The 22,946-nt window shown below is 35.8% G+C and overlaps 1 protein-coding gene across 2 annotated transcripts in view; it reads right to left on the minus strand.

Annotated features, from left to right (window-relative positions):
* The window catches only part of Taf4b (TATA-box binding protein associated factor 4b), a 118,810-nt gene that overhangs the window by 38,358 nt on the left and 57,506 nt on the right, over positions 1-22,946 (minus strand). The window contains exons 10-13 of one of the 2 annotated variants that reach the window (XM_050160684.1): positions 17,173-17,342; positions 13,189-13,319; positions 7,858-7,983; positions 3,845-3,901 (exon numbers count right to left, since the gene is read on the minus strand). In XM_050160684.1, coding sequence (XP_050016641.1) covers positions 3,845-3,901; positions 7,858-7,983; positions 13,189-13,319; positions 17,173-17,342 — 484 coding nt within the window. Of the gene's footprint in view, positions 1-3,844; positions 3,902-7,857; positions 7,984-13,188; positions 16,066-17,172; positions 17,343-22,946 lie in introns of those variants that run through there. The other variant, XM_050160685.1, reaches the window with a different exon arrangement.

The following is a 22,946-nucleotide window of genomic DNA, read 5'->3' on the forward strand; positions in this document are numbered from 1 at the left end:
ATGAAAGTGAGAATGTGTTGAAGTGTCAAAAAGAAAATGAATGAGCTCTTTGCTTCACTCTGCAGAGATCTACTAAACTCATATTTCTCAAACGAGAAAAAAGAAATTCAAATGGATATAAGGATATAAAAACACATTTTTAAAACTCTTAAGAAATCAGGATGCTTGAGCTTCAAAGTCAGAAGGCTTGCACTGCAGAATTTGAGGTGATGTGTTAGAATATTATTTTAAGGTGTGTTGCTTTTGTTTATGCTGCATTTGTTTAACCCTGTGAAGCTGTTAATTCTTTGCCTGTCTGAAACACCTGATGGCCTTAATAAAGGGCTGAACGGCCAATAGCGAGGCAGGAGCAAGGATAGGCAGGGTTGGCAGGCAGAGAGTGTAAATAGAAACAAGGAAGAGGAGAAGCAACAAGAGAGAAAGGAGAGGAGGACCATAGGGATAGGGACCAACCACCCTGGTACCCAGTCAGCCACAGAGTAAACGTGAAAGTAAGATATACAGAAGTAAGAAAAGGAAAAAGCCCAGAGGCGAAAGGTAGATGGGATAATTTAAGTTAAGAAAAGCTGGCTAGAAACTAGTCAAGTTAAGGTCAGGCATTCAAAACTAAGAGTAAGTCTATGTGTGTGATTTATCTGGGAGCTGGGTAGTGGGCATCCAAAAAGTCAAAAGAGCAAAACATCACAACAATGATGTGCTAAGGGAAAACACTGAGGGCAAGATAGATGTTAATTCTACAACACACATTTCAGATAAGTCTGCAGTTGTACTAAGCCTGCTTATTTAGAATTAGAATCTGGCAACTAGCAATGTATTTTAAAGCTTCACAAATAGAGGGTAAAATGGAAGACTATCACCATACACAATTTTTAAAAAGTATCTATTTACCCCTAAACTGCAGATATGAAAACTGAGTTTGAAGCAAAAAATGAAATTGTTTTTAGAGAAAGAAAAAACAAAAACAAAAAACACACTGAAAACAAGAGAGGATACCCTTTGAGTTTAAAATCAAATGTCTGAACTACAGGAATGGCCCCAGACATTTCCAGACAGCAGTAAGGGTTTCAAATGGATGACCTGTCGGGTCAGTTGCAGCAGTGTGCAGCAAGAGTCACTGCAATGAACTGAGACAAGGCTGGAGGCAAACCCAAAGGCAACCAGATGAGAACTGCAACATTTGAAGAGACACCTACATAAAAACCTGCCAACTTAACAAATTGCCCATATAAACTGAGCATGAAAAAATAACGTTTCTAAAACTATTTTTTTTAAAAAAAAATGAAAAATCCCAGGAGAACTATCAATATCAAAACTGTATTCATTTAACAATTCAAACTCCAGATTCAGGCATGATTTGAATCATGATAAAGACCCCTGCTGAAATATCTCCAAGCATAAACAAAGCCTACAACTTCTCTAAGCAGTTCTTTTGGACTTCGGCATTTATAATGTTGTCATTAGTCCACTTGTCCTGTGACCAGTTTGTAAAAGGAAACAAAGCTATGCTACTAGAGCAACCACTACAAAATAGCGCCAACCTTCCCAATTAAACCAAGAAAACTTCCTAGTTTATACCAAAAACCAAAAAAAAAAACAAAAACAGTATTGCAACTTCTACAAGCTCTTAAATTTGTAAACTACTATAGTTGAGAATATTTCAACTCCACAGAAAGAGAGGAACAATATTTTTATAATCAAAATACAGTACCTCATGTGTGGCTCTGATAGGGAGCTACTTAGTACAGCAAAGTTACATCTCCACAGGACAGAAGGAAGACAAAAATGACATTATTTAACTTTCAATCAAACAACAACTTTGCAGCCAATAACACAGAATGTCTCTCTTCTTGGACCCAGGACAATAAATTTCATTTCTTTTTGATCCTAGAGGACTTACAGTAAAAAATAAAAATAAAAAACAACTAACAGACTTCAAAAAATGGTTTGGAAAGAAATTATATTTTCTTTTATCCTTTCTTTATTAAAAAGAAATACTAAATAGATGTGCAAAGAACAGATAAAAAGCAGGTTTGCTATCAATCATTTTTGGTATAAGAAACCACATCCTACCCCCAAGGTATTGTTTGAAGACTGCTGACTATCTTTGACTTCATGGAATAAACAAAATGTATTAAACAAATAAAACCACCTCTTTCAAAGCTGAAACAAAAGAATCTAAGTAAGCAACAACACACATGGCAAGATAACTAACTTTCGGAGAGACACTTTCCAAAACAAGAATCAATTAAAAAAAAAAAGGTATAAGTATCCAATCAGTCCTTAATTAAATAAAGAGCAGATACCCAGGATTCAGCGCAATGACAAGTGGCACAGCTGCACGTCCCTATCATTAATCTAGGTGTGCTTAAAAAGAAATCGAGACGGTTCTCAGGTTAACAGCGTTAGATAAAACCCAGAGGAAGGAAATTAGAATAAGGAACATTTTGTTTAAAATGAGTGTTTCTAACATTTTAATGTTCTTCCTTTCTTGTCCTGATATTTAAGCCCTTCTACCCAGAGTATTTTCTTTATGTTAAAGAAAATAAAATACGTTGATTCTAAGAATCTTACTAGAACTCCATGTGTTTTGCCTCAGCTCCCACATTAATCCAAACAATAAGGGCTTTAGAACATTAATAAATAACCTCCTGCTGCTGGCACCTAGATGCCAAGTACAGCAATGCTGAGGACAACAGATTTCATAGTTCAAGAGGCACAGTTAAGGAAAAAGTTGCTCAGGGAATCACTCTTATTTTAGCACAAAGATGCTTAAAAATTGCATGAAATCAGTCAAGTAACTATAGAAACCGATTTCTTCAGCTCCATATCACACATCTCACACCTCAATTGTCTTTATTATCGTCTACTGTCAGATCCTTAACCAGGAATGTGAACAGGCCTGATGATTTATTCAGGAGGGAAAAGAATCTGTAGGTCAAGTGAAAATTCATTCTCTCTCTCTCTCTCTCTCTCTCTCTCTCTCTCTCTCTCTCTCTCTCTCACACACACACACACACACACACACACACACACACACAGAGTCACACGCAGCCCTTCAACCTTAGGTACTTTCATTTCATTCTGTTCTCAGTAGCTCTGGGGGTAACTCCAGTGAGATCCAATATTAAGGCTCAATTAAAATAAGCTCCAATTAGTGGAGCTTTTTTCTCTGAGGCTAGAGAAGTCAGGAAATGGATATTGGGAAATGTAAAAAGTCAGCTACTGAGAGGAGGCTGCAGACATAAATGAACTTATTTGTTGATTTCTACAGTTGCTATGCAGAGGCCTCTGGGAGTAAAAGCTTAACCAGTCTAAGCTATAAACTAAAACCCCCGCAGCTAAACATGAACTGTGTGAAACAAGGGCTCCATTCCAGAACAGAAAACTGCTGGGCCCAGAAAATTAAAAGCCAGAGGCATTTTCCATTTAAAACTAAATCCCAGTACCGCCTCCCAGCCAAAGAATTATAAGCAGTATCAGATTTACAAAACGAACAATTACCCTGGAAAAATGTAGCTTATTGTACAGTCCCAGATGCTAAATCTCAAAGTTTCTTTCTTTCTTTCCTTTAATCCCATGCTGTATTCCTCCAAGTATATGATTGGAGTTTACAAAGAGTCATTTCCAGACAGGCCTAAGCCTTGAAAATAAATTTTAAAAGGAGAGCACATAGCTCACTGACCTCATTTGAAGTACTGCCCTTGCCTTCAGCAGTTCCTGTCCTTCCCCAAGGCTTTTGCAAATGGTATGCAACAGTAAAATAAACCCTGACCTAATTGCCAAGAGAGAGGCTGCCAACCTTCCCTCAAACACAAAGACCAGAACTGTAACTTGAAAGTCCTACCTCTTTGGCCTTCTGCTTTAATCTCAGCTGTTCTGGATCTTCTTTATTGGAACGGCTCTGTCAAAGGAAAAAAAAAAATTAATAGAAATCATCTAAATACTAGCATTACTGTTAAATATTTAATAAATGATGATTTCTCCTGTGATTGAAAACCCTAGCTCCAGGGGCAATGCCTCAATCCAGTCTAGCTGCACTCCAGCCCTGACTCCCTCCTCCTCCTCATCTGGGCCGGCTGCTGCAGTTCTAGCCTGGAGGAAACACATACTGAAAATGATGCTAACAATGTCAGTCAGGTCCAGTCAAAGCATGACATTGTTCTTGCTGGAACACAGCAAAATGAAAACTGGCCTGAACAGAAGAAAAGGAAAAGAAGTATGTGCTCAAATGAATGAAAATAAACAATACTGGCTCATCTTTAGGTGAAGCCATTTTGACAAAGCATATGTTATTTCTACAGCTATTAAAATCAAGAACTCAACTAGCCTAGAATTAAATATCTTAAAAAGAGTAATTTCTGAAAGCGAAAGTATTAAGTACATTCTACTATTTTTATTAAATAGTTTTAGATCCTCTATAACACTTAATGAACTAATGCTATATACTATAAAAAACAAAACGTAATAAAAATGAGCATGAGGAATGTGGTAGGTACTTCTCTAGTACGGTAGTGGGTTAGACATCTATCTCTGATGAATAACATATGAATAGAAGTCTGAATAACAAGAAATTAGCTAGTCACATTAAGGCATTATGAAAGAGAATTCAAATAGAAAATAGAGTAAATACCAAAGCCTTAAAATGACAGCAAGCCTGAGTAAAGACAGGATGACCATGTGTCTGAAGCACTAGAACACATGAAGAGAAAGGAGGTTAATGTGTTGCCCTGTAGCCATTTCAAGAGGTAAAAGGGTTTAACTGTAGTTTTAACAACCAGCCACTGATTGTTAAAGGAACACTATTGTAATAGGAATACTATTATTACATAGCACAAGAATGAGAATACATCGGAGCAACCCCTTAGAAAGGGGCTCCAGCAGCATACAGAGTGTTTACTACAAAGATCTATGACTGAAGGCACAGGTGCCCACATAATTAAGAAACTCTTGTCAAACAACTGCTATGAATAGTGGGTGGCTGAGAAGACAATGAATGCAGTCTAGAACAGCAGTAGCAATGATGACCATGACAAATAAATTCAAATCCCATATTGCAAGTAAAGCCAACCAAATTTGTGGTAGACTAGATACAGGATACAAACTAAAGAGGAAAAAATATCTAGATTCTGTCCTAAGCAACTGAGGAATTCTAACTTTCTATAGGGGAAGATCTAATGAAAAGTATACAGCAAAATAAAAGGATCAACTGTCAATTTAGATGCCGAACCAAAGGTGAAATGTCCCGAGTTGGACACAAGCTTGGAACAGACCTGTGAGCACGATGAATGGAATGAGTAACGGAGTGTCACAGAGAAGTCAGGTACTAGATAATGTAAGGCCTTTTGTAAAGTCCTGTAATAAGTTTGGATAAGTACAACCAACAACAACAACAAAAAATCAGTAAAAGCTATGTTTTATTTTGAGACCCAGTTTGTCCTGTAGTCCTGACTATCCTGGAGCTCACTGTGTAGACAAGGATGGCCTTCAACTCAAAGAGATCCACCTACCTCTGCCTCCCAAGTACTAGGATTAAAGACATGCACTACCACACCTTGAAGACGCTGTGTTTTTATTATGAAAACCATTCTTATGAAAGGACATGGAAGGAAAGAGAGATCAGATAGAATATATGAAATGTCTTGGATTAGGGTGGTGACAATGTACTGAAGAGAGGATGGCCACTGTAGACTAGTGGGAGTGGGCATGGGCATGGAGAAGAAGCAAAGGTGACATTTAGTTTTTTTCCATGAACCTATGGTAAATTAGGTTGTTACTGATTGAGTTAGAAAAAGTCATATTAAAGGAGAGAAAAATCAGAAGTCTGTTTGGACATAAACAATTTTAGAGTCCTATTCGCCAGAAAAGTGATAGCAAAAACCAGTCAACTTACATGCCAAAAGTTTCAGAATATAGACCAAGCTGGAAGTATAAACTCAGAAGAACACAAAGACATAGAAGGCATAGGACTAAAACCCAGGGCATCCCAATGTTTAACACTCTACCTCAAAAAGGAAGAAAACCCAAAGAGATTAAGAGCCAGATATCTTACATAAATAAAAACTAGAATAGTATTTAATAGTTTTATAACCTTATTTAATGCAGTTACTAGAAATAAAGAACCAACAAACTACCTTGTTACAACAGTGAGTTTAAGCTCAGGAAGAAAATCTTCCTGTCCCATCTATCTGCCCTTCTCAGCAAAGGAGTCACTTTGGGGCTGAGACAATGCTATGATGCTCACATCCTTGTGGAAGTTTGGGATGTCTCAGGAAGACACAGACCAGTGGTCATAATGATAAGGCCAATAAAACAGCATGAAGGAAACAGCAGATAAGAGTCAGTCAAGCTGGTGATATATGAATGGCATTGATACATACACTGACTGAAGACATGAGCTAAACATGCTAAGGATAATAACAAAAGCAAATTTTCTGACTCCTGGAGAAAAAAAATCTGCAGTTATTTGAAGGTAGAGAGGCAGGCAGAAAATACAAATCAATGAACGATGAATGAATGAATGAACGAACCCACAGGCTCGTTATTCATGAAAAGGGAGAAGAAAGCCTTTCATCTAACAGAGGGTTAATATGTGAAGGTAAGCTAATGGGAATAATTAGTGTCAGGCAATCCCCACAACAGTGGCTGATGCATGAAAATTAGATAAGGAAAAGATGTTGATACAATTTATGAACATGAAAATAATCCATGTGAAACTAAAAACTTTCAAGGAAAGATGGTCAATTTAAAATGGAAAGAACTGGTAGACAACTACACGCCCAGATTATCAGGTTGCCTTTTGAGGTTAGCTCAGAAAAATGTATCATCACCTCTGTGTACATCTGTCAGAAGTACATGGCTTACATAAAGTCTTAAGAAAATACCAAATGAATGCAGGTGAAGGTCATAACAGAAAATAAGTTGAAAGTAAGATCTTGTAAGTAAGAAGGGAAAGAAGTACATAAGACAATTGAGACTGTCAGAAGAAATGTGAAAAGTGTGAACTACTAAATGAAATACTTATTTCTGAAAAGAAAAATAGAACATGAAGAAAAGAAACAAGTGAGATGGCTAATGAAATACGAATAGGGGTTTATGCTATGCACAACAGTGTTACACTGCTAGCATCCTGAAAAGGCAAAATGTTCTCATTTTTGTAAAGACACACTAGAATATTTAAGGGTGATGAGTCATTATGTCTCAGGACTGCTTTCCCATGAGTCTCCGAATTGTCTAGTAGAGTTAAATAACTGTAAATATACTAAAAAAAAAAAAAACTCTCAACTAAGATTAAAGGGAAAATGGACATACTGACAAACTAAAGTTTGTGTGTATCACGTACATACAAAAGGTGGGGGAATGAGTAGAGATGAACAAATGCCAGAAAATGACAGGATCTTAGAAAAGGGCAAATGTATAGATTTGATACTATAATGTAAGTATAAAATTGTTTTAAAATAGATCAAAGAAGCAATTAGAGCCACGTATCATGATTGACCCTTGTAAGTCACAGCACTTCAGAAAAGGTAGTATAGTGAGTTCAAAGGCTGTATGGGCTACACTAGTATTAGCAAAGAGATCCCATCTCATCACAGGAGTCTAAAAGGGTTAACAGTAGTTGGTTGGCTGGGTGTAATGGTGCATGTCTTTAATGTCTGCATTCAGGAAGAAGAGGAATTCTGGTCTCTATGAGTTCAAGGCTAACCTAGCATAGGGGAAAAGTTCCAAGACACCCATGTCTACATAACTGTCTCAAAAATTAAAAAAAAAAAAGAAAGAAAGAAAGAAAGAAAAGGGGACCACAATAGTCTGTAACTAGGAAAAAAATAAATCTTTCAGGAACATGAGAAATTAAATTACCTTGGCTGCTCTTAGTAACATCTCTCTTTCTTCTAGATCCTTCCTCTGTTTCTCCAACTGATCTAGCTGTTCAAGAAATTTGAGTTGTGATCGGGTATCAGTAGACAAGATGTAATTTTCACTTCCCTAGGGAAAAAACAGTCTTATGATTCTGGGCAATACATTTGCCTTAGACATTTTGATAAACAATACAAAAGAGTACCGGATATACAAAGAGAACTACATTTTTCAGAAAGGAGTATTTTTTAAATTTTGTTAAACAAGCAAACAAACAAATAAAAGCCAGAAACTCTAATCAGCCATAAAATTTGAGAGATGATTATTTTAGCATTTACATTTCAGAACGATTTCCTTAGTAAGTCTACTACTCAAGAGACAGGAAAAGTAATTAAGTCAAACAGATCTTATCAATAGGAAAAAGAATCCAGTAGAATATAACATTACCTATATTTCAATCTCCCTTAGTCAAATTAATTCCTATCTATTGACATAAACATGAGCAATTAAATCTTAGATGAAAAGCAAGAAACCTCACTGAAAAAGACAGCTAAGAAAAAGAAATAGATTGGCTTAATCTTAACTAGAATATTAATTTAAATAAACTAAAACCCTTCTATCCTAATAGAACATAAAATGGGAACATTAAAATCACAAGCCGGGAGGTGGTGGCACATGATTTAATCCCAGCACTATGGAGGCAGAGGCAGGCAGATTACTTCAGTTGAGGCTTCCAGGACAGCCAGAGATACACAGAGAAACCTGTATCTCCCCCCGCCTCCCCCAAAATGGCAGTCTTGTATATAATATGCTTATTTATCATTTATTTAATTATTTATAAGCAGGCTGTCACTATACAGACCAGGATCTCCTGGAACTTGAAGTCATCCTGCCTTAGCTTCCCAAGTAGTGGGAAAGCATATAATTTACAAATGAAAACTGTAACAAAAAAACTCTACTTTCTTAACTTCAGTATTCCATAAAAATGTCAAAATTAAAACTATCTCTCTTATCTGGGTATGCAAAAATACAATAACAGTGCCTTCAAATCTAAGTATTTTCTAGTTTCTTCACCTATGGTCACCTAGCGCCCTCTATAATACAAATATCCATATGAGGGTTGTTGTGGGCGAAGCAGAAAGGTTTAAACAATCAACACTTACCCTGCCCTCTACTAATCTCAGCAGTCAACACTTGAGGAGACTCTTACAGCCAAAAACAACTCAACTCTGAGCTCACAGTAAGTGCCTGTCTGGGAACCCAGCACCACACTACTTCCATCTCTGTCTCCACTTTATCCTCGTGCTCGTGACTGCTTCAATTAGCTTAGACTAAGAGATTTCATATGCCCAAGATTCTTTTTAAATTAAATTTTTATTGTTAGCATTTAACTAGATCAAAAGAATATTACATGGTTTAAGGAAGAAGGATGTAAGTGCTACTTATTTTACTTAAAGTTTAATACAAGAATTCCCAAATGGTCTTTAAAGTTAAATAATACAAGATAAAATGTGGAATACATTATAGGCCAAGTACAGAGGTTAAGCACAATAACAGCGGTTTCCTAAATACTTCATCTTAACCATTTCTGTGTTCAGAAACTCCGGAGACAGTTTACAGACAGAAATTTAATTTACAAGGGACAATAAACACTAAATTAAAAAGCACTGGCATTCTAAAATTTAACCATATCACATTCTCATTCTGTTTCCTTTACCAATTCAGATACAACTGCCTGTGGCATAATTTCTCCTTTTTCTTCTAGCTACGGTAAATAGCTATCTTTCCCTAACCTACTAAATCCCTTCCACCTTTGTTAAGTAATAGGTAACCCCAATATTATCATGTTCCTTCCTGTCTCTGTGAACCAACTAACTAAAGTCTTCATGTCCAAAGGTATGAAAGCCACTAGCTATCCAGACTCAAGTGATATTAGCACCATCAGGTGACCCCACCTAAAGGAACCATCACAGTACCTTTCAGGTAGAGTGAAACTTCTCCGTGGCCACAGCACAGACTGCAGCTTCAGCAGAGCTGGGTGGTGGTGATACACATCTTTAATCCCAGCACTGTGGAAGCGTACCTCTGTGTTCAAGGCCAGCCTGGTCTACAGAGTAAGTCCAGAATAACTAGGGCTACACTGAGAAATCTTGTCTTAAAAAAAAAGAAAGAAAGAAAGAAAGAAAAGAAAAAAAGAAAAAAAACAAATTAAAAAAATCACCAAGCAGGATAAAAAAAATTTACTAGACTACATACTAGATTACTTCTACATTTTTATTTAAATTTCAGTTTATGACCTATTAGAACATTATACCTAATCAAGTAAAAGAATTTCAAAACTAACTAATATCTAGAGTAGGAAAGATGGTAGAATTTTGCTTTTAATAATGGTGGCTCATTTTTTTAATAGTTTGTGGAGTATTTCTTTTATTGTATAGATAAAAATAAATCTCAAGAGACAGAAGGACCAGACCAAATCTTTGATACACATACATTTTTACAATTAAAGTCCATAAAATAGTGGTAAGTTTTAAAGTGTGTTCAAATGCAATTAGGTGGTTTTTATTTCTTCTTAAAAGATAATTTTATCTTTCTATACAATATTGAGAGAGCAATACTAGCTGTGCTAAAGAATGAATGTAGGAAAAGGGTGCAGGATAATTCAATAGAAATAGTAAATATATAGCACAATGGTTCTCAATCTGTAGTCATGATCCCTTGGGGGTGTCGAACAACTCCTTCACAGAGGTTGCATACCAGATAGTTACATTATAATTCCTAACAGTATAAAAATTATAGTTATGAGTACCAACAAAAGTAATTTTATGTTGGGGGTCACCACAAAATAAGAAACTGCATTAAGGTCACAGCATTAAGAAACTTGAGAGCCAATGGTATAACAGTAAATTAAGAAGGTATTTATCTTTAAGTTAAGTGATCAAGGTCTTTCAAATAGGGTAAATACTACACATTTTCTATGGATACCAAATCCTAGTAACAAGGTAACTGATACAATAGAAAGATTCTACCTGAAGATTATACAACAAAGTTTTGAATGGCACTTTGAATGGCACACTGAAATGAAATCTCTCGGGAGAATTTCCTTGGGGTTAGAAGCTGTGGTTCAGAGTAGGCCAAGGCTGTATATCTCATGCTGACAGTCAAACCTGACAATGTGTAAGATTCAGGCATGAAAAGGTCATAGAGTAAAAAGGTCTGTATACCAAGGGCTGGAGTCCCTAACAAGATGCCAGGAGAAGCCATCAGCCATTCTCTTCAAAGGCAGAGTCTCAGTTGCAGTGGAGACCCAGGATTGAAGGCATAATGGAGAGAGACTATTGATACCATGTGGTAAGGGCAGAGTCCCTGAAGAGAGCCCAGGAGGCCAACGATGAAGGTGCTGCCCATGGACACCCCAGTCAATGGAAGATGCCAGGACCATGCAATGACAACAAAAGACAGCAGCAGCTGTGTGAAAAAGCTGGATTGAAACTTCAGGACAAACTGGGTATGCTGTAAATGGCAGAGCTGGTGAAAGGAAAGCCTTTGGAGCCCAGAAGACCATGAGTGTCACATACTGAGCTATTTATACTAATGGACTTTGCTTTGATTGTGATGGACTAGGGCCTCGCTTTGGTTGTAACTGTGCTCTGGTTCTTTCCTCTTAAAGTAAGAAAGTATGTGATTTTTCTTTAACTTATAGGATCCTACAGTTAAGAGTTTTTGGACTTTAAAAAAAAAGTTAGACTGAGTGATGGGTTCTTTTAAAGTCTGTACAACTTTTTAAATTTGGAATATTCTATGATTTGAGTTAAGGACCCCTCCACGAGATGAAGCCCATATTCAAACACTGCTTGGGTGACCAAGAACCAGAGAATAGATAGCCCAGAGACCTAGGGTAAAACCAAATGCTACTGGCCTTTAAAAAAATAGTAATGATAAAATGATTTCTAATGATATTCTGTTTTACTCATAGATCAGAGGCTTGCTCAGCCATCAACAGAGAAACAAAAAGTATCTGGTTCTTTGTAATGATTAATAAAATAGAGAAGCCATTAACTAAAATAACAAAGGAAAAAAGGAAGACACAAGTAAGAATCAGAAACAAAATTACTACCAATTGGCAATTACTACCACCAACTGAACTGACATAAATAATAGATAACCTACAAAAATAGACAAATTCCTAGACTCACATAAAATGAAATACTGACACTGTTTTCCACAGCTTTTTATGATGCTGATTCCATATTTTTAAGACAGTCTGATAAATTCTCACAAAAAATTTGAAAGTAAGGACCTTAACACCTATACATCTTCCAAAGCTCTACATGAAGCAGAATGTATGTAAGATGGTACCTCCAGCTAGCTTACTAGGGAAACAGCAGCAGATATTCTGGATTTCTTTTCATCTGTATGGCTGGCAATGAATGATCCTACTGCAAACTTAAAACCTCATGAAGTTACCTATTTACCAACATGTTGGAAATCTAGCTTTCCCACATTTTTTTTAAATTTTTTTATTTTTGGTTTTTCGAGACAGGGTTTCTCTGTGGTTTTGGAGCCTGTCCTGGAACTAGCTCTTGTAGACCAGGCAGGCCTCGAACTCACAGAGATCTGCCTGCCTCTGCCTCCCAAGTGCTGGGATTAAAGGCATGTGCCACCACCGCCCGGCTTTCCCACATTTTTTAATAAAGAAAAGAATTGTTCCTTTCATGCCATTATCTTTTCTTAAAATCCATAATCATTTAGTTATTTCCCTGGCTCTGAAACTACAATTCACAACTGATCTTACCCTAAAGGCCACGAAGCAATAAAAACTACAATTCAAACACACTAAGTACCTCCATCTTGGTTAGAGCAGGTCATTTTGTAGCAACACTAGACATCAGACAGGCGATCCTTGCATTTAGTCGTTCACAGCAGCAGTCAAACACAGTAATGAGTGGCAGTAGTATGAGCACTCATCGTCACCACGTAACTAATAGCCATATATCTGTCAGCAGAGTCCAGACCACCAAAGAGAACACCCACCACCAATATTCTACCCTAGCACAGCTTCTCCCTAACACAGTCCTGAGGAGGAGCCTCGGACAAAACGTGCGTATTCCAATATGCAACACAAAACCTCCTTTAGACACTACTTCAAATCCTATTTTAATTTGATTTACTATATAAGCATATCCAAGTAAGTCAATCAAGGAAACTACAACAGGAAATATAAGTCTCAATCTTCCTTCTAAAAATACGTCAAGACTGGACCTTTGTCCATGAATCCACCTTCAGCATTGCTCAGGAGATAAGAGTCTACACTTCCTTGATAATTCCCTTTACCTTGTAAACAGTCATTCGATGCTGAGCAATTGTAGTCAGTTTCTCTAGAAGGCCTCGTAATCTCTCCTGTGTTGCATGGGAGATCAAGTTCACAGCATCAGAGTTAAGTTCCGTAATGTCATGCTTTTTACCTGTAGAGGCAGGGAAAATCCATTACATGTTTTAGTAGTGGCTTATAATTGAAATAATTAGCACAGCAGGTATTCAGTTCCCCCTGGAAGTCATACCCATTATGAATAAAGGTTTGGAGATTATGATTTTCCTGGTAAAGTCACAACTTCAAAGATCTTAGACATTACATTAATAAAACCTAGCCTGGAGCCTCAGAAAATATAGACATTGTTTCCCTTAGCCTCTAGAATCATTCTCCCTGCAAGGTCATTTATAGGACAAAGTTAATAAGAACACAAATCAAGTTTAGTGTTCAGGGAGGAAAATGGTAACTGCAGAAATTAGTGTTATATTCTGTTAATTTTAGTAATTAGAAAAATGGAAAGTCACATTTTACCGTGTTTGACACTGTTAACAATTCATGACATTCATTTCAGTCAACTTAAATTATAAATCTGTTAATTCCTGGTCTATAAAAGTATCTTTTTTGTCTGTTACCTATTACATTTTGCACTACTCATGTTTTCAAAAATTAACCTATTAAATTACAAGTTGAAATATGCTCAAAAGCCATTATTTCACCATCAATTTCAATAACTTGTTTCTTTTAAGAACAACTTGTTTTATCCAGGTTGTAATGAGGAAAAGAATTAGAATGACAAGCAAGAGCAGCACCTCTCTTACAAACAGTCCTAACAGTATCCAAACAGTGTTTCTCAGACAAAACAATAGATCTGCAATCAATAGATATGCAAACCTAAAGAGACAGGCAGTAAGGAATCTAAGTCAGATATGTTTTTAAAGGCTCCTGTGTGTTCTTTTTGTTGCTGTTGTGGTGGTGATGGTGCTGTGTGTGTGTGTAATGCTAGCGATGCAGTCTTTACATTTGCAGGGCAGGTGTTTTATCCACTGAGCCATTTCCCCAGGCCTCTGATGTTGTTTTAAAACACATTTATATATATCTTCACAGTAATTTAAAAATATTGTTTGATTTTTATATGCTAATTCATATAATACATACTCATATTTTCATCAAAGGTTGAACTACAGTGAAAACATAATTTAATTACAACTCAAATATACTTTGGCATTACTACAAAATAAATTTTAATTTAAAACATAGTCTAAGTAAACTAACTAGGGAGAAGATTTAAAATTATCCAACTTATTTTAAACTAAGTCTTCAAAATCTAATTCATTACTTTGGCAAAATTGAGCTCATTTCCAATTCAAACTGAAACAAAGGGAAAAGAAAAACCCACTACAAATTCCCAACTACCTTTAAACACTCAACATGAATAATTAGTTGGGCCTTGTATACAAGAAACAGTAAACTTTCAAAATAATCAAATGGTTAAAATTGTAACTGAACATGGGTGGCAGAGATGGCTTGGTAACTAAGAGCCCGCACGCTGCTCTTCCAGGACCTGAATTCAATTCCTTACATACTTGATGGTGACTCACAACCTGTAACTCCAGCAGCCTCCCTGAGCAACAGCATTTACATGCAGATACTCACAGACACACACACATATACAAACTTAAAAAATAAATAGGCATCACAACAAAACATAGGGTAGACATGGAAAGTGAAGTTATTTCAAGATTAAATGACATGGGAAATCAAGTTATTTAAAGATTAAATTAAACAAAATGAGCATATAAAATTAGTTCTTGGGGAAGAGGAATTTGAAAACAACGATATACTTATAAAGCTGAAGCAATTTCTTTAAAAATCTATACTATCTATAGAAGGCTATGGACTTGATTCTTAGCAAAACAGATAAAATATAATAATTGGTATTTATTTTTTAAAATCTATAATATTTTTGAAGCATTAGAAATAAAAAAGCGTAAATAATTCCTGAGTATATGCAACAGCAAATGTTCAAACTTATCATCACTAAGCAACAAATCTTAAAGCACAAGTTAAAAACTATAGATTAATTCCCACTTTTAATACTTTTTAAAAAGGCCAACATAATTGATTAAGGAGAGTTAGTTAGTGCTTGTGTGTTTACTATTGACTTTATTGAATGTCTGCAATTTAATTAAGATAATTAGAAAAAAATGAAGAATACTGACATTTAATCTAACCTTCACAAAATGTGTAATTTATATCTTTAGGAATGCCCTCAATTGGTAACTACTGTGTAGCAAAGAATTTTATTATAAATGGAAAACATCTCCAAAAATAAATAAACATTCATTCACCCCTTGGCTGTTTCCTTTAAGCTTAGATAATTCAGAGAATTTTTACAGTTTACATTTTGTATTATATTGTTTGTTTTATCATTAAGAACTGAAAACACAAATAGTTTCTTCAATTCTCCTAATGCAAATAGGGCTGCAAACTACAGCCAACAAGTCAAAACTCATCTCTTTCTAAGCACAAAGTTTTATAGGAATCCAATCAATGGATTGAAGGTTTGTTTCCCTCCCAAAACAGATGCAGAAATTCTTTCTGTTTGTGACTTAGTTATGACAACTAATGTGTAGCCCTTAGGTATAATTAATCAAAAGGAATAAGGTAAGGGTAGATCATATGAGGGCACAACATAAAAAGAGCTGTCCAAAGACCACCAAGGAGTCCCTGGCAAGGAATCCTGATGAGCATCCAGATCTGACGTTCCCACTCCAGAACTGTGACAATAAATACGTATCATTGAAACCTTCAAGGCTATGGTATTTTGTAAAGGAAGCCAGAACCCCAATAAGATACAGTCCTGCTCATCTGTTCATATGTTGCTCCTGTTTGCTTTCCACCTGGAACAAGAAAGTTGAACATCTGTGACAGATCACAAAACACAAAGTGACAAAAATCACCTGGTCCCATGTGGGAAAGAGTTGCTGGCTATTATCTTACGATGTCTTCAAACCTTAAGAAAATGATCATCCAGGGGTCAAAAGACAGCTCAGTAGTTAGGAACATATACTGCACTTGCAGAGGATTCAGACAGAGTTCCTAACATGCACATTGTGAAATTCACAATCACCAGTAACTCAAGCTCCAGAAGTACTCTACACCTCTGACCATTGTAGGCACCCCCACATACACAGAATCAAAAATAATATTTAATTTAAAATGTAACATTTAATGAAGATTTAAATCAAACTGAATAATATATTTGGAAGGTCAAGAGAACTGAGCCAATGCTCTGGATAACAAGGCATTATAGTCAACTGATGACAGCATTTTCTCAATAGAGGCTCCTCTTCCCAGATAACCTAGCTTGTGTCTAACCGACAAAAACTGTACCAGGAAAAACTATTGTTAATTATAGTTGCTCACAAAAAATAACATGGTCTTATTTAAATTACAAAATAAAAGTGTCCAATATATCACAGCTAAAACATTCATTTATTATGAAGCAGACCAAATATGGTATAATTCATATAAAATCTATAATCTGTTTCTCATTACATTAAATATTATATATTATAGTCTTTCACATGGTATTGAAATTTGGCTCCAAATAAGAGTACATTCTCTTCCATTTTCTTAAATTCACTGCAGTCAACTAAAGACCACCCTGTACCAAGAGAAAAATCTTAATATTCTAGCTCAGTTTTCTTCTATGGTAAGAGTGGAATTAAATTTCGGATTGATACAAGGAAAAGGGGATTGTTTCTTATTATGTATTCCTATAATTTATAAATACAGCATTTAAAAAATTATTAACTTCTATCATCTATCCCCAAAACAAAAGGTTGAAGTAATTATTTTTAAACTAAAATACTTCATTCTATAATTCTCAGGAAATCTCAGAATATTTCTAGAGCCTTATCTAGAAGAGTTTGGCCATATCTTCAAATAACATTTCTCTTCAACAAACATACATATCAGATCAATAATCATAATTCCATACTCACCAATGTCTAAAATTCTCTTTTGTAGAGCTCCAGTGAAAAGAAATGGTTCTTCTTTGCATGACTGAATGAGTGTGCCAACAAATTCAGTATGTGTTGCTAAGATGCAGGCATTTTCTTCATCAAGGTTGACCTCTGCCATGCAAGTCACGTCATTGATGTCATCTTCACCTCTAAAGGGACAAAAAGTTATAGTTTGGATAGTGTGTATGTATGTTTGTGCACGTGTGCATGTGTATGTATATACACGATTTCAGAGTGTAAAGAAACATAGGTCTTAGGCAAATATGGCAGTGTCCACTGTAATCCCAGTACTTGGGAAGTAGAGGCAGGAGAAACAGCAGTTAAAGGTCATCCTTAGCTACACAGCCAATTTGAGGTCAGTGTTCACATGGAAAATAGAAACAGATCTTTCTTATAAATAATATTATTTTATAGAGTCTACTCAATGAAGTGAACTGAAGAAGACTATCTTTCTTCTTAAATTTTAAAATTAGAAGAGCAAGCTTCCTGGAAGAGAAATCAGAACCTGCTGTGTGTGTAGAGTTTATCTTTTCTTATAGTTAGTTGAGACACACCAAGAGGGATTTGGACTTACCCCAGTCATCCACAAATCCTCTACAATGAAAGACAAGGAAATGAAAACGGACTCTTTGCTTTCATCCAGGATTGTTAAAAGCCCCTCAAGATTTCCCCTGTGTACTCCACTATTCCACTTAATGGCAGCAGAAACACTAGATCATAAAGTCACATCACATAGAGTCCCTTAAGAAACTATTTATAAGCCTAGCTATTCTGAAATCAAATTTCTAAATTAATTTTGTTTTTATGATTCACATTTTTGCATACGTCCTCTGTACCAAATGAGTGCATTAAAACACACTCTCAAGCAATTGGCTACAAAGGACCTATATTCAAAGTATAAATAAAACTGCACACATGCACATACATACACACAAAAACAAACTTGAAATAGGTTTGGGTTCCTTGTTTTACACCAGTAAAATTAATCTTATAGGGCTGTTATTTGTCTATAGTGCTAATGAAAGGATATGTAGTTAAGAGAAATATAATACAATTCCCTCTAAGGATCCTATCCACCACATGTAATAACAGTCTAACTAGACTGATTATGATTCACATACTAAATATACAAAAGTGATTATTATATTAACAAGTATTCCATAAAAAGATGAGCAAATGGTACGTCATGAGTCTATGTCAAATAGTTTTAAATTACGTATCCCTCCGTGTTGATGCATTTATGTAAAGAATAATAATCACCAAACACTCAAGAAATGAAGATCCTTGGTGTACACCTTTAAAAAGCAGCACATTAAAGACAAGAAAATAAAAATGCCCATACAAACATACAGAAGTGAGCCAAGTGAAAAAAACGGTGCCAGACACACAGTTTAAAGTTAAAGAAAGAACAATGGCTTTATCATCATGCAGGCTACTAACTGCTCAACGTGTAAAGGTGTGTCTATAATAGCAGAAAAAAGAAAAAAAATTAATATCTCAAAACTACTACTGAAACATTTATAATAAAGAAAATAGAGTCCATCTATTAATATCACAAAGTTCTCAATGGCTCTAAAAATCAACTTCCAACTGATATAAACCAAATGGAACGTCCAGATTTAAATATTTAAACACAAAGCATAATATGTCAAAAATAATTACCAAAACAAGGATCAGAATCTAAGATTTTTTTAAGAAATTATTTTTAAAAGGCCTAGTAAAATACTTCAAAATGACCTAGCATCCCTGGGTACTAAAAGAGGGAGTAATGAGTTGATGTTTTACTATACAGTAAAGTGACTATAAAAAAAAAATGACTGTATGTTGCAAAACAAAACAAAACAAAATAAAACACAAGGATCTTGAATATTTTCACCAAAAAGCAATGGCAATTGATTAAGACTGTATTACATTACTCTGATTTGAACATTATACAATGTATACATGTATTGAAACATAACACAGTATCAATAAATATAACATTATAGCTCAAGTGCCAATTTTCTAAGGAACCATCATATTGATTTCTAAAGTAGCTATACTTCCACCAGCAATGGAGGAGTGTTTCCCTTACTCCTCATCCTAGCCATCACCAGTTGTCAGCTTGTGTTTTTAATCTTAGACCATTCTGAATGATGTAAGATACATATAACACTCCTAGGCATAAACCCAAAGGACACCCAGTCCTACCACAAAGACATTTGCTGAACTATATTTACAGAAGCTTTATTCATAATAGCCAGAAACTGGAAACAACCAAGATACATTTACACAATGGAGTTTTATTTAGCTATTTAAAAAATGACATCTTAAATGTGCAGTTAAATGGACAGAACTAGAAAAAAAAAATCAGGATGAGCGAGATAACCCTGACCTAGAAAGACAAACTCATATAAGTGGACATTAATTAGCTATAAAGTAAAGGATAATCATGTTATAATCCATAGACCCAGAAAGGCTAAATAACAAGGAGGGCTCCAACAGAATGCATGGACATCCCTGGGAAGAGGAAATAGAACAGCTCTCATGATTGGACTGGGGACAGTTGGAATAAACACTGAGATCCTAGTCCATACAGGTAACAGACTGAACAGAATGTATTTATATATTTAAAAAGGCGTGCACCACCAATGCCCGGCTGATGTTGAGATTTTTTTAAAGATTAATTTCTAAAATTGGGGGGGGGGAGACAGAGACTGAGAGAAATATGGGAGGGACACCTCTGTGGAATCATTTCTTCCTTCCACCTTTACGCTCCTGTGATCAAATACAGGCCATCAAGCTTGCACAGCAAGCACTTAACTGAGACACCTCATCATCAGCCCTGTTTTATTTCTTATTAAGCCTATCTACATGATATAAGTCAAACATGGAAATGCACTAAGCTATAAAACTAAAGAGTACTTGATGTGGGATGGTCTTCTGTCAGTGCTGTTTTTTATTGGTTGATGAATAAATTAGCGGCTTCACCCAATGGCGTAGCAGAGTATAGCCAGATGGGAAATTCAAACAGAGCTAGAGGGCGACAGCCAAGAGCCTCCTCCATTGAGCCTCCGAAGGAAGTAACAGCTTTGCGGCAATACACATTAATAGAAATGGGTTAATTTCTGGGTCTGGGTTACCTCACTCAATATGGTTATATCTAGATCCATCCATCTGCCTGCAAATTTGTAGTTTGGAGGTCACAGGAGAAGGTAGAAGGGGAAGGGGAAGAAGGGAGGGGGAGGAAGGGAGGGGAGCAAAGAAAACTGTATAGCTCAATAAAAACAACAAAAAAGTAAAAAAAGAAAAAAAGGAAATGGGTAAACTTAAAGTGTAAGAGCTAAGTAGGAACAGACCTAAGCCATTGGTCAAACAATGTAATTAATATAGTTTCTGTGTGATTATTTGGGTCTGGGTGGACTGGAAATGAATATGCAGTTTTCGTTTACAAGTACTGGTTCTAGAGCTAGAGACTCCAAGGTCTTAGACTCTGTCCTACAATTGTAAGATGACTGTGCTTAGTATGACTCTTCCCATCTCAAAAATGACAATGAAACCATATCTATCAAGTGTTCTTGAATGAAAGACATATTAGAAGTTAAAACTGTATTAGAAACTGTGAATATAATTTTTGCATAGTAAAATAATAAGCTTATCATGTTACAAATAAGTAACTTCAAATGTAACCAATGTAAATTTTAACAATAATGAATACAAAAGAGTAGAATCTTGCCATCCTCTCTTTCATAAACCTCCCTAGAATTCACTTTGAGTCTCTGACTCTCACATCCTTCGGTAATATCATGTATTTGTAAACTGGAAAACAGCTATTCATTCAGTTATTTAGATACTCCAAATTTAGATTACTATACAAAACTTAACTCATATTACTATCTCCAACAACTATGTTAGAATATGCAAATGCTGATAAGCTATCAATTTTATGATGGTAGACACACTTTTCCCAAAATTTTAATTTCGCTTAAAATCTTAAACCTTATTGGGGAAAAATTATTTTGTTTTCATTAAAATGCTAAATCTTCAATCAGCATAACTGTCCTATGTCTGTCATTTGTGCATTTAAGTGAAATGGCGTACCAGATGTTTCACCCCACTGCTTTAGAGGCACCAACAGGTTACACAGTGAAAAGGGATAGTAATATAACACCAACACCTTGCAACATCCTGAAAGAGTATGTTTCCAAATTATTTTCTCCAGACATTTTGAGAGAATTATGTACTTATTAAACTGTGCTGAGTATTAGACATACCTAAAAGGTTTCTTAAAACAGATTCCAGTCATTTCTAGTCTCCAGATAATTCAGCAAGTTCCTTAGGTAACCCTGAAATTGTTGATCTACATGATATGAGCAAATATTAAGACGGTTTCAAAACTATCCATTAGCCTTTTCTTACATTTTTATCATTTTAATTAGATTAGTTCTGCTAAAAAATTTGAAGGATAGCCATGACCAAAGGATAGGCATGAGCAATAAAGCTAACTCCAGTCCACACAGTTTTAAACATCGCCCACAGTGTGCTCACCTCTAAGGTTTTTCATCAGTTTCCTTCCTGAAAGCAAAGACAGAACCCCTAATCACAGACTAAAGCAGGGTTATCACCAGTGCCATCAAGACCCTTAGCTGGGGCAGGCTGACTCCCTCCATCTATGACCAAAGAAAGAAACATAACAACAGCTAAGGCACTGAAAGCATTGCACTCTTGAGAACAGCTAGAAGGTTAAACTATTTTTATTGGTGGTTACAATTTGTTATCATATGTTATAAAAATCCCTGCAATGGAATGAGAAACTGGAAGATCATCCAAGGAGAGACCGCTCTGTTCTACCTGGGACATTCAATTGGTTCCTCCAACATGACTGTATTACCAGGGCTTCCCCATTCATTTCTGCTGAAGTTGTAAATATCTGATTTGATGATGGGCACTACTTACCATTTGTTCTTTTAATTGCCAAAGGCACAACAAATTCACTCACTCAAAATCAAAGGCATGGCAATCGTGAATGACTCCCTATACAGAACAGGTTTAACAGCTCTGAAAGACTCCAGGGTCTCATCTCCACGTCACTACGTGTAGTACCTTGTGGAACGTCAAGCATCTAGCTTCCATATTTTAGTTGGATTTTAATACCATGCCTAATCCAAAGTGGGCTTAGCTAACATGAATATGTTTTCTCTGCCTAGTTACTAGTTCCAAAATGAGAGTGTGGTTTGTCCAACAAACATTTTTTTTCTCTCTTTTTAAAAACTCACTAACCAGAAATGATTAAACATTGTATCAGCAGCACATAAACAATACATACTATTGATGGATTTGTATGCACGATACACAAAACAAGATGCACATGCATATGTTTAAACATATTTAAAATATATTAGAGAACTTGATTACCCTTGCAATACAGAAAAACTGAATAGCAAATTTAGCAGTAATACAAACTATGAAATAGCATTAGTACCTTGTTTTAGAAGAAACCTGAATCTCTGGTGCCCTCTAGTGTCTTAAACACTATATAACCTCTAATAATTACTGCAGATACACCAAGAAGCTAAATATAAAATAGGATTTTCTATGTCAGTTGTGGGGTTGGTGAAGATCTTCTCCCAGTCAGTGGGTTGCCTTTCTGTCTTAGCAACAGTGTCCTTTGCTTTACAGAAGCTTCTCAGTCTCAGGAGGTCCCATTTATTCAATGAGGCCCTTACTGTCTGTGCTGCTGGGGTTATACGTAGGAAGTGGTCTCCTGTGCCCAC

Source organism: Alexandromys fortis, unplaced genomic scaffold (assembly GCF_014885135.2).
Source record: "Alexandromys fortis isolate MF-2015 unplaced genomic scaffold, M_Fortis_MF-2015_v1.1 scaffold_104, whole genome shotgun sequence".
NCBI lineage: Eukaryota > Metazoa > Chordata > Mammalia > Rodentia > Cricetidae > Alexandromys > Alexandromys fortis.